Source organism: Neoarius graeffei, chromosome 24 (assembly GCF_027579695.1).
Source record: "Neoarius graeffei isolate fNeoGra1 chromosome 24, fNeoGra1.pri, whole genome shotgun sequence".
NCBI lineage: Eukaryota > Metazoa > Chordata > Actinopteri > Siluriformes > Ariidae > Neoarius > Neoarius graeffei.
Window position 1 is genome coordinate 42,880,763 of NC_083592.1, and position 16,317 is coordinate 42,897,079.

The window sequence follows — 16,317 nt, forward strand, 5'->3', positions numbered from 1 at the left end:
ATGCAAAAACGATCCGAATTGGCGTTTTCCAGACTGAGGCGCCATGTTTGTTTACTTGTCGCAGCTGCTCTCGCGAGATTTGACATGGGTTACATACAAGGTCAGCTGACTTGTAGAGCGAGATTTCTCGAGACTGAATGACCTTTCACCCACCGGCGCGGGAGCTTTTGAGAGAAGTAGTTCGCGAGTTGTTTTTGTTGACACTTGGGCATTTAAAGATGTCACCCCGCGGCACGAAACGGAAGAAAGCCAAAGACTGTCTGGGGCAGAAGATGATTACTTCTTTCTTTTTCAATGTTGACAGACAATTTGTTACAATTTCCCTCTCAGATACTCAGAATGTCCCATTGGAGCCTCAATTTTTCAAAGGCTTCGCACGGCGGGGGGGGACAACCGGCACCATCTCCCCCCCCCCGCTTTGCTCCCTTGCCATGGTGAGCGCCCTCATACTAAATTTTTCTAGAAAAAAACCTGAAAAGGTAAAATAAAAACAGTAATTTATTGGTAATTTGAGAGCAATAAAGTTACTATTTCAACAAAGTCCAATATCAGAATATAGCACTTTTTATCACTTAAAAATACTACAACCACTACCATTGCCTCCAATAGCGAACACATTTGTGAAAATAGTTAGGAAAATAACTATCAAAACAGTAAACAGAAAGCCACACTTTTGACATTTGCATTGCGGAAATTTATTTTACAAAATGCCAACAAAAACCAGTATAACAATATGTTTCACTGGACATCTCAAAAGCAATAATCTAACAATATTAGTACATGGAAGATTGCACTTATCACAGTCTTTCAAGATCATAAAACTATATTAGCATCCAACAATGTAGCTTTTAAGACCAAGAAAATACATTTCAGCTGTATCAAAGTTTAACTGCCAAAAACTCAGACCATTAGTGGCGTCAATGTAGTATATTCAGATGTCTGTATCTTCTCATGTTAAGCCCCAAAGTGACCTATTTGTGTGGCAATAGATTAATAAAACTATTGAGATCACTGACATTTGTCTTGGTATGGCATCACAATACTATCTGCCCATCAACTTGAGACTTTACATTTTCAGTAAGGAATTTCTACTAGTTGGAAAAATCATGGGCTCTTCTGTTCACAATAAGATCATGTCTTTGAGTTCATAATATGTTTAGTCCCTTTCAAGTTTGTTAGGGAAATGTGCAGCAAACACAATACCAGGCATTGAGGACAAATCAATGAACATCAACTTTCCCAAAATACTTTCAAGTCCAACTACTGTCCTTTTTACAGGAACTTCCAAGAGGCTCACAATATGGAAACATGTCCCACCTGTCAAAGTGTCCCTTAGAAGATTTATGCCTGCAACTGCAAATTCATTCACAAATACAAGATTTATCTCATTTTGACCTTCACTGGTTTCTTTGTAGGAACACAATAATTCAATCTGGCCATATTTGATCTGCATACCATCACAAAATAACACTGTGGAATTGTTCCGTCTTTTGGCTTTGACATACTGCTTGGAAGTGTAAACCGTTTTCCCTATTTGAGCTCTGTTATATGCCTTGACAACATTAGTATATAAAACCTGACCAAGAAACTGTTCCAGAAGAGACATATCATCAGTCTCAAGACATCTGTTGAATGATGCCCCTATCATGGCCACACTATTGACAATATTAGTAGCTTGATAACTAATGCCATTTGTCATTCTGGCCAAAAACTCGGTAGCTACTGTGTTCAGCTTTATGTTTTGTGTGATGCTAGGGAGAGATTGTATAGTCTTTACAGCATTAACCATTTGGACAGGTATATTCTGGGTCCCATGTATAAGACGAAGTAAGTACCCATTTTTGTCTTCAAAGTGAAAGCAAGAGTGTGTCCACAGAGGTCCAAGAGCTCTTACACTATCTGCTAAATGGACAAGTAAGTGGATATTGGCTGTCATGTATCGTTCACCATAAAGTCCACTCATTTGAGAACAGAAATTCCAAAGTAGTTTTTCAGCATGATCTATTTGCACAGGGGTTATTGTCTCCATCATAAGAATGAAGATCGCTTCACTAAGGAGCAGGAAATGGTTGTAGTACAGGCCTGCAAGAATGCCCCGGAATACAACTGGCCCGAAAAACAGCAAAATGGACCGATACTCAGATGCTTTAAAGAACATTCTGTGAGAGGACACAGAACGAGGAAATCTGATCAAAAATGGCGGTCTTATTTCTTTCATGCGTTTGTCAACTTCTCTGACTGACCTAACCATACTGAATGCACATCGGGAAAACTCTGTGGAAAACCACAAAAACATCAATAGACGCATTACTCCCAGTAGTACAGAGTGCATATAGTCTATACCTGTACCCAAGACCAAATCATAGTTTTTTAGTCTACTGAGAAAGGTAGGTCCCTTCACCCCACGTACAATGCTGTTGGAATCATAGGCCATCTTGGCATTATCTACAAACCCCTTGTGGGTACGAGGCGGGCCTTTTGGATCTGTCCTCTGGAAAGGAAAGGCATGGACATGACCTCTTTCTCCTGTCTTTACTGTTTGACCTGGCTGTTCACACTTTAGACACCCAAACTGTCCATTGAATTGAACAGTATTAAGTACCAATGCTTTTGCAGGCAAATCGCAGGTCCCTGCAATGGTAAAGGCTTTGCATATGAAAGGCTCTTGAGCTCCTGCAAACTGAACAGAAATTCCATCTCTTTCGATTTTGTTCAGAGTGTCACATAGTGGTTCAAGGAATGTCAACATTGACGGCTTTGAGTCCCCAAACCAAAGACCTGCAAATATCATGTTTTCTCGTTTAGTGCGTTCAACAAAGTTTAACTCGTTTATGACACAATAAAAAGGCCACACAGAAAACTTTGAAGACTTAAAAATGGGTATGCCATCAGTGTTCCACATTAAAGAAATGTTTCTGGAATCACTGAGAGGCCCATTACAAGTAGTCAATTTCTGATAGGCTTCTCCATCATATATGTCCTCAATACTGTCATGACACTTTTTATGTCTATTAAACCTGAACATAAGTTTTTCTTCAAAACCTTCCTTAGCAAACAATCTCTTCACCTGTGCTTCAATGGGAACCTCAATGAAATAGGAAGTTGACCCCTCCATCAACACATTGGCTTCACAGGTTTTACACTGGTTCTCTGTACTCTCAACAGTCATGAAGCATGCACTACAGTATTTGTGCAAAAGCGGAGAGGAGGAATCATCAAAAAATTTCTTAAATTTGTGTAAATTCTGAAGACATTCAGTCTGGATATCAGAGGGGCAGTGCAGAGAGATTAGTGTAAGCAAGTCACTGAGAGCTTTTCCTGTTATTTTGTGTCTATTTGCAAAAGTCATTATGAGGAGAAGACTCTCTGCAACAGAAATTGGCGCATCTCTGTAAATTGGACGATCTCCAGTGTTTGTAGGGCTTTTGGGTTCTGTTCCCTCCCCTTGGTTTAGCTCTAAACCATCCTCAAATGATAGGTCATCATCAAATGACAGGTCATCGTCAAATAACACATTTTCATCTAAAGTCCCTTCTTCAACAAATTCAGGTAGGTGATCAACAAATGTATCTATGTGAAAAGGCTGTTCAGGCTCTGATTCAACATTAAGTCCAGAGTGATGCATCTCACTTGTGTGTCCATTGCACTGGGATGGATGGTTGGTGTTATGGAGGTCACACAAATTTGTGTTCGAAGAGTCTTCCAGATTCGCAACGTCATCAGCTTCCAGATTAGCGGAACTGGTCTCTTGCTCGGTGCGGCAGTCATCTGACCTCGAGTTTGTTGATTCTAGAAAAAAAATTCCCAATGTATTTAGCAAATTTTTTTTCTTATAGCAATGACTCATTTACACCAATTGTTGAAAAGCAGTATCGGCGCATTTATAGCTTACTAGACTAGACATGTTTATTTTTCATTATACTTCTGCTAAACACATTACTAATTACTAGATTATTAAAGTGTTATAGTCACCTGAGCTGCCAGTAAAACCTTGACTAACCAAGTGAGGTTCACAAGTCTCACATAAGTAACAGTGATTTATTGGATACATTAACTTTTCTTTGAAATAACACTGCAGTCGATCAAAATTTAAAGCTTTACAACATGCAATTTCTTACATGTCTAACAGAGTTGTTTACATTTTTGCACATTCGTTACCTCTGTTCTCCAGTCCTTGTGTGTCCGGCTGAAAACAGAGAATAATACATTTAACATATTTAATACTTGCATGCAATTTTATTAGGCATACCTGGGTAAAATCAATGCAGTATATGACAAATCCTGCTATAAATCCCCCTTTCATGTGGATTAAAATGTTAATATTTTATTGAATCTGTTTGAGAGGTGATACTTCAGTGTCAAAACTATAAGTAAATTACACATATATTTACATGTACTGTGTACCGGAGGTGGGCTGATTATTGACACGGCCGATTACCAGATCTGATATTAACCATTTATCTGACTATCTGCATCAGTTAAATCATTTAGATAAATTAATTAAAAAATGTGGTGCTTTGGCTCTGATGCTTCATACAATCTGTAAGGTAAATAAAAACTACAGTAATCAGATAAATGTAGTGGAGTAAAAAATAAAATATTTGTCTCCAAAATGTAGTGGAGTGGAAATATTAAGTGGCAAGTTCAGTACCAACACAATGTACTTATATCCAATCAATGATTGGATATAAGTACATTTACTCAAGTGACAATAAACAAATAATAAAATGTAAATTTCCTTACCTTTCTTCTGTATCTTTTGCAAATATTTTGTTGGCTCTTCACTCTTCTCCTCCAGCGTGAGTTGTGCCTCTGTGCCATTTTCAAATGAAAATCAAACGAGTTGCATTTGGCGCGAACAAGTTGTGAACTTTTAACCCAGTAGATGATGCAGCCCTAACGTCAACATTTCATTGGGAGAGAGCGCCATCAGTCACAAATGCTGCATCATGATTGGTCAATTGACATCGGTCTGACTGACGTAAAGTCTTACGTTATGGTTGGAGTGCGGGAAGGAGAGCTGGAGGAAGAACCGTTACGGGACGTAAAAGAAGGTAAGCGACATCTTTGTCAAGCGTAATTTGGGTAAAACTTTGTAAAAATTTAGATGGCGTGTGTTTATGTTGGTTCAGATACTTTTTTTTTTGAAGAAACTGGTCGGCATATGTAGCAAATAGTGAAGCTAGCTAGTGAGGCTATAGGCCTCACTAGCTAGCTTCATGTGCTAGCTTCATGGCCACATGTGGCCATGAACTTGTTATGATTAGCTAACATTAACTGGTAACTTATTGCGGTAATATCTTTATGTAAAGAATATGCACTTTGGGATTATTTTTTTTCACAAACAGTGAAGTGAGTAATACTGAACTCCATTGAAAAAAACTTCAAATTAACACAACGATGATTGTGATGGATCGCCTGCTAGCCGGTCATTTAAGTTACATTGTTACCGAAATTAGTCCATATTTACCTACAAAATATGTGCCGAATTACATTGAAGTGGCTAATGAATATTATTTTTTCAGTATTATCCATGTTGTTTATCCTAAGACTGCTCTAAACAAGACTTGTTGTAAATGGTGTCTGTTTATAAGGGAGCAGGCAGCTGGACAGAGTTCAGTATCTCCAGCACACACCTCCAGCGTTTCAGAGCAGGTCATACTGCTTATTGTTTCATGACTTAAACATAATTTTATATACTTATTCATGTGTTAATTCTTCAGATTTCTGTGGGTGGTTAATCATATTTAATTTTATATATATATATATATATATATATATATATATATATATATATATATATATATATATATATATATAAAATAATTAGCAAACAAGACAGCAAGTCTGATTTGGTGATCAAATCTTACCATAAAAGTATGATTTTTGGCAATTAAGATATTTGCATTGGAGCCTCATGCATATTTAAAGTGCTTGCTGTGGCCAAAATTGTAATGTGTTGAAATTTAAGAGGATATGTCCTCTTAAAGACCATGTTTTTCAGTTCCTGAGTTGTCTGATATGGTTACAGTAACACATCTCTGTATCCAAATGTTTCAACAAGATGCTGTACCAAATTATGAGATATGACATGATAAAACTAAATAAGACATTGAACCACCTTTTTAAATAATTAAAATGTATTATACTTTTATGTATTTAACAGAATGGATGGCCCAGCAGGAAATGCCAAAAAAGAGATGCCCAAAAGAGTGCGATACCCACCGAAGAAGTTGCGTTTTTATGAACCAGACCCTGGCTCACCCAAAGATGACTCCGATGGTAATTATTTCACTACACGGCTTAGCTAATTTTTGGCGTGATTGTCATTTCTAACTTACTTTGGACACTATAATAACCAAAATCTTTGACAGTCTCTGGTCTCTTATAACTGGGATTATTATTATCAATATATTGGCAGCTTCAGCCACAAACATTGATTTACAGGATTTTTTTTAACTAAATGTCAAGAAAGGCGAGAGTAACCCCCACTTGAAACTGTATACATTTTAGTGACAGAATTTTACAACTCTATTGGTCAAATTATCACTACGTTTGGGGCTGGGAAATTGATTTAAAAAACGTTATTTCTAGGGGTGCAACGGATCAAAAACTCACGGTTCGGATCGTTTCGCAGATCAGAGTCACGGATCGGATCATTTTTCGGATCAGCAAAAAAAAAGACAAAAATAACTTTGTCTTTTGTTTATTATGTAAAACACTTACGGTCGAGTTAGTACATGGTAAAAGTAATTAGGAAACGTAACAATAGCACTTTGTTTATTTGCAGAGATGAGAATTTTCCGTGGAGCCGCGGAATTCCAAGTTTTTCCCGCTGAAAATGTCATTTTTGTGAAACGTGTAAATCCGTTGAGAAAATTTCGGGGGGTCGGCGCGAGGCGAGGCTTGTGGTGGCACAAGCAGGCAGGACCGACCGCCCACCAGCATCTTTCGCAGGAATGAGAATTTTCCGCCAATTGGCGGATTTCCGACTTTTTCAGACCAAAATGATCGTTTTTGAGATCGATGTAAATCCTTTGAGAAATTTTCGGGGTGTGTGTGTATGGTTAACGATCTGTGGTCACCTTATAACGCAGACATCCTGAGTCTTCCGCATATTGATAGCGGCTCCCTGATGCCCGCAAATTGGAGAATATCTCCCAGAATCTAGAGCAAGCGAGCAAGAGCGTGCATGCGCAACATTGTCTACCTCGCGCATCTTAGAATGTGCGCATATGACAGAGTGCGAGAGAGAGACTGCGTGTGTGCCTGTTCATGTAGCGCATGCTAGACAAAGAGCATCCTGATTGGGTTACTCAGCAAAATAAGCCAATCAGCTTTCAGTATGGGCGGGCTTTTATCCCTTTTCTTGAGGACCGACGTTTTCAGTTGAGTCAGTGCAGCCTACAGGATCGGCATGGCAGAGAGAGCGCGCGCCCCAAAAAATGAAAATACAAAACCCACTTCACCTCAGATTACACAGAAGAATCTCCCTGTCTAATAATCTCCCTGTCTAATAAGGGTAGAAAATAATGACAGTTTCGCACGATGTACTGTTTGCAGCAGTGGTTTCAGCATTGCCCATGGTGGCTTAAATGATTGTAAAGGACATGTTGAGGTGAGGAGTGTCATTTCATGTGCATTATATTTAGGTCTACAACAGGCTGGCATGAAAAGACCAAACTTACTGAAGATTTCCGTAAAGTAACAATGTATGAATATACATCATATATATCACATATATATATATATCAAATACACGTCATATATAAGTGTGTATCTTTTATAAATGGGGTTAGCTTATCTAATGTAGCATGTTGGGGAGAATTATAGTATCATATCTATATTTCTGATAAAATTTTAGGTATGATACCGTGTATAACTTATTGCTCATTTCATGGGGGGGGATTGTTGGCGTGTGCCGCGCGGGAGCATCTGCCCAAATTTTTTAGGCCGAGATGAACTTATAGTTTTTGATTTAAAAAAAATTTCCAATATGTAATGCCCATTGTACATGCCTGTTCTTTAATTCAAAATCACCATCTTGATTTTCAGATTAACCATATGGTATCTGTATTACATTACGCAACATCCTGTCCAGATAAAACCTAGTTAGTACACACAGCAGTTGAAAGGGAAGTGATGAGTGATGTTGAATGTTGCCTGCTTAATATGCAAGACCTCCTGCTACCATGATAACATCAGAAGAAAGCTTCAGAGAATTATATGATAGAACTTTTCTCTGGTTTGCACTTCATTGTAAAGTATTAGAGTATTCAAAGACATGAATAGCTAAAGTGCAGAAATATAATACTGTTGAGCTCGTTTATATTAAAAGGTGCATTGATTTTTTTTTTGAAATCATCAAATGTGAATTGATTAAAAACAAGTCTCTTGTACCATATTAATCATTTTCACCTGGTAGTCCACCAAGTAGGGGAATTTATTTCCAAATAAATTGCAACTATTTGCTGATAAAATTAATGGTTTTGGGGTAATAAAAAAAAATAGCCAAAAATCATTAGCTCCCGCCCCCTGGGCCCCCACAGGGGCTCTGCCCCTGGGCCTCGCTGGGTGCTTGCGGCCCCCAAACCTCTGGCTTTTTTCAGACTTTTTAAATATTTTTCATTCTCATCCCTGCTTTCGGCAACGCTCATCGCAAAATTAGTTGCAGCTGTGATAACGGAAATTGTCATTGCTTTCTTCAATATTTATGCTAACGACAACTCACGACGATTTCCGGCAACGTTTTGGCGCTAGTTTCATCTCACTTCTACAGTTCACGGAGAAACAAGCTATACGTACACGGTTTTGATCACTTCTTAAGTTCTAGTTATTTTGGTTAGTTTTCAAAGTTATTTCGCCAATATGGCGAAAGTTTTGGACCGCAAAAATGAGGATCGTACCAGGGAAATTGAATGGGATAAAGAACTGTTTCCGATGGGCATGGCTCAATAGTAGCGTTACCGTGCAGATAGGGACACAAACTGTGACGACGTGCCTGACGGAACATATCCGAAATGTGGACGTGCCAGGAAAGGTTCTGTGTATTCTGTGCTCAGATACGATCAATTATGGAAACAGAGGAGCTAGAAACATCCAGGAGCACATCAAAACAAAAAAGCACAAAGGTACGTTTTACTTAAATTGTCAAAGATAGAGTCAGGAGGAATCTAATATATCGTTACGGTTACCTCCATTATCGCTCACGATATATATTTATTATCTTAAAGTTTATAAACGTTTTAAACCATCATTGAATTTGAAAACATTCATATATAAGGCACACCCCCCTTTGAAACCCCCCCCCCCCCCCCCCCCCCCCCAATGCACGCTTTGCGTGCGTTATGTCTGCCCTTGGCAGACATTTCAGAATTTTTTAAATGTCCCATTCTCATCCCTGTATTTGATTTATGACCAGTTATGGTCACAATTCATAAATTATCGTATTATCAAGTTATTGATTAATCATATAGGGTTAACAAAACCTCGGGGCACCACCTTCCTGAAGCTATGTCCTTGGGAGGCGAAAGGAATCTCCTAGGAAGCTTAACAATAATTGTATAACCCAAATTAATCAATATTACAAGATAATAAAGTCTCGTTATTAAAAGCAGTCTCATAAACTTTAGTAGTCTCAATTCTCAATGGTAGGATCTATAAGAGTCAGTCAAAGACATATAAATTTAGATTTTGGTACAAAGAAAGCTAGGTTATTAAAATAACACACACAACACAAAGTAAACAAAGAGTACGATCTTAAGTTGTTACAGCCTAACCTCAGCAGCGGTGTTATAGCAGTCCTGACATCGGTTCTTCGTCTAGCTTGATCGTAGTTACTTCTTCCTGCACCATGACTAAGGTTTTAGCAGCTGCTATCTGGCTTTTATCTACAATTTATGTTGGCGGACTTACAGGCATGTCTGCTTGAGGAAAGGTGAGGAAACATGCAACCAGGTGTTTGTTTACCTGGAGGAGGCGGACATCTTGGAGAAATTAGTAGAAATAACCGCATGCATAGAATCTTGTTGATGTTGTTGATAATAAAATCCATACAATAATCATTAAATAATGAAATAGAATAAAAACAAAGTGAAAAGATAGAATACAGAGTGCATGATTTAAATCAAATACATTGTTATTGTAAAGTGTCACATGAGTGAAGAAGTGTGAAGCAATTGCAAAAAGAATAAAGTTAATGCTAGTTGAAAGCTAAAGTGAAGAGATGAATTTTTATCTTTGCTAAGGTCTAAGAGGATTAGAATTGAGACCAATAAGATATAGTAGCATGTTTAAGTAAGATTGATTTTTAGCCTGTACTGGTTTACTCAAAATCTCCTTTACTTACTCTATGTTCATTTTCAGGACTTTTTGTATTTTTGACCTTTGAAGATGGATACATGGCAAAGATATTTAATGTCTGTGATATACTAAGCAAAGATGATAAACCCACTGCCTGCCTTAGAGATCTGAAGCCAGGGGAAGAAGTACTTGCAAGATGGTCCAACAGCAAGTTCTACCGCACCACAGTGGACTTCGTTGGAACAGATAACAAGACAGTGGATGCCAAGAAGGCCACAAAGAAAGACATGAAAAAAAGAGATGCAGCTGCTCAAAGATTCTACAACCTTCCATCACTACCTCAAGCAGGTCAGTCCACCTCTGTACAGGATCATCCAAATACTGTGGACCACAATGTCATCCAGCCTCCAACTACCTGGCCAGTGTACCAACCTCAACCTATCGAGTCATCTTTACCTATCCAGCCACAGCACCAGCCTGTAACTGCCTGGCCACAGTACCAGGTTCCAGTTTCCCAGTCATCACCACACACGCATCCATGTTACCAGCATCCACCTATCCAGCCACTCCACCAGTATGCACCCACTCTGTCTCCAGTCACACATTGTTCCAACCTTTCGCAGTATCCAAAGCATCACCAACCTCACACGGCACTGCCCACATCTTCAGACCTGTCACAACAACCTGTTTTGGTGGATTTGGATCACCGAAGACAGCCACCAGCTCCTACTGTAACACCCAAAGAAAGCTTTCTCAAAATGTTGTACAGTCCTAATAAAAACCAAAAACCTGCTGTTCTTGGGGACCAGAGCCAGCCTAGTACGTCTGAACATGAGACTTCTTCAAGCTCATCATCTGCAGATACTTTAATCATCGAGCGTGATCCACTTCCAGAATATGGAGAGCCAGTTTTCAGTTTGCCTGAATCAAGAGAAGACAGATCATGGAAGCCATGCAGGGCATGCAAGCCAGAGGTGGAAAAATTAGTGGAGGAGAAGGCCAAACTGCAGGATGTGCTGTGCGGTATAAGTAAGTACATTTTGTCTCTCTGTTGCAGTTAATTGTTCCTTTAACACTATTACTTTTTTCTCTCACAATTTTCCTAATGTACCAAATTAAACTAAAACTTAAAAGCTTTTAACAATTTGGTAAAAATCTTTGCCCATCATGAAATCTCTTGATTTTTTTTAAATAAAACTAGTCTCTTCCTTTTCTTTAGTTTATTTTTGCTGCTGTGTCCCTGTAAGGTAATTCATATTTTGTGTCACAGGTGGTGAGCACCTCGAGGCATTAAAAAGCTTTCTGAACAAAGTGGAACAGATCCAACCTCAGGCTGGTGTTGGGGCTCCAGAACACAGATCTGGGAAGCAAGAGCTGTATCCAGAAAGTGGCCTATTCGTGTCTTCTACCCGCCTGGCTGCAATACATGCAGAAGCAAAGAAGGACTGCCTCCGATTGTTCCATCTTCTTTTTGATGAGTTCTTTACTGCAGCAGAGTGCCGAAATGCTGTGGCCTTTGGGAAGCACGGGAAGGTGCCAGATGGGAAGACAGTCCTGGATAAGTTCAAGGTCAATGGGATTCTAAGTAAGTACATTGCTTATTGTTAACAATTTATGGAAATATGGAAAGGTTGTGGAAATCCATTATTAAAAATACATAACAAAGAAGCACAAATTATTTTCAAAAATGAATTTGTCGTAATTCTACTTTTTATTTCTAGTTTGTTTCCCTTCTTTCTTCTGCCCCTTCTCACATTCATCACAATATCTGGCCAAATTTGGCATAGTTTCTGATGTGTTGGAACCCCATGTATCACATAGCTACATTTAATGTTTTGATTGTTTCAGTGACCTCACAGTTTTACTGAATTTTCTCATGTGAACCATAGAGATATTTCAATGTGAATTTTGTGATATCGGGATAAAAATAGCTCTCAATACTGTAGGGCTGTAACAATACACCCAACTCACGATTCGATTCGTATCATGATTTTTGACCCACGATTCGATACACCCACGATTTTTTAAAATGTTTTTTTAAAGTAGTAAATTTGACTTATTAACATTTACTTACTTACATTAACTATTTAATAACAAATAATTCAGACCACTGCAGAGAATGAGTAATATGTATGCAAAAACGAACAAATGTATATCCAAAGATTGTTTTATTTCTCAAAATAATACTGTTGAGCCGGAAGCTCTGGTTTTTTTGGTTCTGAAAGTCATTTTTTCAAATCGTGTAAATCCGTTAAGATTTTTTTTTTGGGGGGGTGTAGGGGTGGCTGTCTCTCTCTCATAGGGCCAATGATTTTCTGTGATCGCGGAAAACAGATGGAAATTACGGAATTTTTATAGTGAAACATTGCTCGCGTGTCAAAGTGTAACTGCCGCAGAAGGCTTCTGCGTAACTGCCGCTAACGCCCAAGCAGACATGCCTTTCCGGTCAAGGCAGCTTTGTCGGTGATTGTGATTGGCTTGTGGCACACCTAGCCAGCCAATGAGCTGCTTGTTTACAGATTCACTCCCCGCGTCGCAACCAGAATGGCGACCGCTTAAAAGAAACGAATGCTGTGGTGGCCAAGGACGCCATATGGTTGCCAGTGGCGAGTGTGGACGTTGCGTGACTCGCAGAAGATTGTCGCAGGTCGGCGAAAAAACGACTTACTAATAGATATAAAAAATAAAAGTAATTTAAGTAAGTTTAAAATGTAATTTAAATAAAAAGTAAAGTATTCATAAATTGAAGTTTGGAAGCACCTCTGTTTTGAGGCTGAGGAGAAGTTTGAAAGGGTGTACCGTGATTCTGCCTTCTTGTATCTCGACATGGATCGTGGCTCTGCATATCGCGATTTCAATACGCATATTGTTACAGCCCTACAATACTGTCATCATAACTGCTGTTACATTATGAAATTTGTAATTTGTGCTTTCTTTTCTGTTTTTTCTTGCAGCTTACATCATGCGCTGTAGTACCCTGGATGGATGGACACCTGTGGAGAAAAGTAAGGTCAAAAAAGCCTTCATAAACAAATGCCGCATCAGGGCCACAACACTGTAAAGTATTGGATGTGGCACACTGAGACATTTGTTGAAATGACCATGTTCAAAAAAAGCCCCTGTATACAAATGCTGCATGAGGGCCTTAAGACTCTAAAGTTGTTAAATGTTGTGCAATGTGCACTGTTGTAAAGTTGTGCTGATACTGCTTAAAACACTGGAGACCTTGTTACTGTTTTAAAAACATAGGTTTACTGAAAAGGGACACATTTATTGTTCAGGTTTTATAATGACAATGTGAGAATAGCATTTGCTGTCTTTTAATGTTAACTTTATTGTAAACATTGTTATTGTTAACATTATTACAGCTACTTGAAATACTCAAAATACTCCGTCATTGTACTTAACAATTGAGTCCTGCTGTTTTGAATTTGAATAAAGATTCAGATCATTTTATTCATTCAGCTCATTTGCTTCATTCAGCTCATTTGCTATAGAATTATAAAGCCTGATGGTTTTATATATATATATATATATATATATATATATATATATATATATATATATATATATATATATATGAGGTGTGCGTGTGTGCGCGCCATATTGCTCCATAGTAGCTCCAGTATTGCTCATTTTCTTCTCCAAGAAGAAATAAAGGAGCCATTAAAAACACTGAATTGAGATTAGCAAGGTATCTCCCTTAAGTCTCAAGTATGACTCCCTCTAATTACTCTGTCTCACCTATTGCTCCTAGTGAATTTTAGGAGAAACATATGAGAAACATTTTAGACAAAATAGAAACTAAAATGAGGCTGAGATGAGAATCTGAAATTTGTCTCCTGAGCTATAGAAGAGCAAGCTTTGAGCAGTAAAATTTTCCTCTGGGATCAGCGGAAGAACACGCTGCGGTTCACTGGCTGTTCTACTCAATGGAAATGGCGCATGAAAACGCCGGTGAACTCTCTAGTGCTAGCTCTTCCTCTGAACAAAAGAACAACCAAATACTGGTACTTTAAGCAGTGATCGTGATGGCATGATTTTATCTGATTTTAAATAAATGAGATTGATAATAATGTGAATGTTCACAACTAGTACATACAAACACTGCAGCTTCTGATTCAGCAGCTGCGTCATACTCCGCAAAAACATCAGCAAGAACCTACAATATAAATGGAAATGCAATACACTAAGCTCAAATGACTTTTGGAAATTTTTCTAAATTTTTTCTACATATTCTTGAAGTCGGTCATCGGGGTACTTGCTACCGTTCCCTAACAACGCATGGCAAAGGGTAAAGTGTAGTGTTGCTACGAGTACTTGCTAAAGCCTCCGGTGGAAGATCCTCGATGTGCTGATAAGACATACAGTTCTATATAGCACACAAGTGTCACGATAATCACAAAACAGATGCAAATTGTTAAAATACCTAATTTTTAAGCAATCATGTATTGATCTCTTCCGAATAGAATCTATGATAGCCTACCCTCTTTACCCTTTGCCTCTCGTTGCTAGGCGGCAGCTACATGAAAGCCGCAAGCTTTCACAAGCAAATACATGACTGATATCACGCCGACTTTATGATTACATTTATGATTATCATGAATGTGTACTCTATGATGTGTACTCTATGAGCGCTCTGGAGCGAGTCGCTTCCAAGATGGCTGCGCAGACCGCATGGTTACTATTTTTAGCATCATGTCGGAGCACTCTATAGCTCTACGTACCTTTATCTTATGTCGTTTCTCAACACATGTTCTGACAGGAGGACTGTCTTTGGAGGAGTCGCCTTGTCCCAGGCGACTGCTGGATCCGGCATAGCTACTAGTAGACCCCTTCCGGAATACTGTAGGCACTGCTGATGGTAGTAACACACGTTTGTGCTGAACTGCACACCCAAGAGATTCTTTTAAGCTGGGAAGGGTGTCAAAACAATCCAAATCGAAGTGTTCAGAGCACAGGACGGATGTTGGTGAGGGCTCCTACTTGTCATGAGTGCGCCTGACTTGCTTCACCCACTTCGCATGCAGCTCGGGATCTCTGGGAAACTTGAATAAACTTACCCCATCCTTGTGGGTTTTGGAGCAAAAGTTGGCAACACAACGCGAAGGCATAATAACTATATAACTATATATATATATATATATATATATATATATATATATATGTATAATATGTATAATAATAATACTAATAATGACAAACTGAACACCTGTCGCATCAACAACAAACTGGTAAGTGAGGAGGAAGATTCTTTCGCTGACGTCATATAGCTCCTCCTCCTCATTCGTCTCCTGGGTGCTGCAGCCCCGTCAAATTTGCCCAAATAGCCGCGTTTTTTATCATAACTTGTAAAATAGGTGCCTTCGTGAATTAATATATGGATCATCGGGAATTACTTTTTATGTTATGAAACATCGCCAAAGATGTCAAAAACGTGTCATCAGCACTTTAAGCTAATATGTGATTGATCTAACGGTAAAACAGGACGAGGGCACTAGAACTTTTTTGACACGTTGAAAGGTTACAATTTTACTTGGCAGCAGAATGTATCTGAATTCTGATTGGTTGTTGTATCTGATTCTGATTGGTTGTTGTTATTTTATTGCCCTTTTCTTGCCTTCTTGAGCCCAGAGCGGAGAGGGGAGGGAGAGGAGGGAGTGACAGGGTTCTACAGAGAAAAGTTTTTAGCCTACAGCTTTCAAATGAACCCCCTCGAAAACCAATCAGTTCAGCGTATGGATGTACTCAGTATGTGACGTTTTCAAAGGAGAGGCGGGAGTAACCAAAAATTTCTGATCAAGAAGGCAGAGGCTGTTTTGCTGATTACGTGAAAATGTTTGATTTGATTAAAAGGTGTCTGGGCCACGAACAATGTCCACATCACTATTGGGTTGTTGTTTACATGTGTCATGTTACCCGAACTCGGTCAGGGCTCTGCAGGTCTTAACTGAAACGCTTCAAATTCAGGGTTAGCGGGCTGCTAAAGTTTGCAGGGACTTCACAAACAAGACT

At 38.8% G+C, this 16,317-nt stretch overlaps 2 protein-coding genes across 2 annotated transcripts; one reads left to right on the plus strand and one right to left on the minus strand.

Annotated features, from left to right (window-relative positions):
* Nucleotides 1-807: 807 nt before the first annotated feature.
* Nucleotides 808-4,528, minus strand: LOC132872446 (uncharacterized). The gene is made up of 2 exons (XM_060907270.1): nucleotides 4,159-4,528; nucleotides 808-3,789 (listed from the first exon to the last, which is right to left on the minus strand). Exons 1-2 carry the CDS (start codon nucleotides 4,301-4,303, stop codon nucleotides 1,157-1,159), a joined length of 2,778 nt encoding a protein of 925 aa, XP_060763253.1. The 5' UTR covers nucleotides 4,304-4,528; the 3' UTR covers nucleotides 808-1,156.
* Nucleotides 4,529-10,398: 5,870 nt separating this feature from the next.
* On the plus strand, nucleotides 10,399-13,599 carry LOC132872447 (DNA translocase FtsK-like). Its single transcript, XM_060907271.1, has 3 exons — nucleotides 10,399-11,331; nucleotides 11,573-11,887; nucleotides 13,257-13,599. Exons 1-3 carry the CDS (start codon nucleotides 10,401-10,403, stop codon nucleotides 13,361-13,363), a joined length of 1,353 nt encoding a protein of 450 aa, XP_060763254.1. The 5' UTR covers nucleotides 10,399-10,400; the 3' UTR covers nucleotides 13,364-13,599.
* Nucleotides 13,600-16,317: the final 2,718 nt, after the last annotated feature.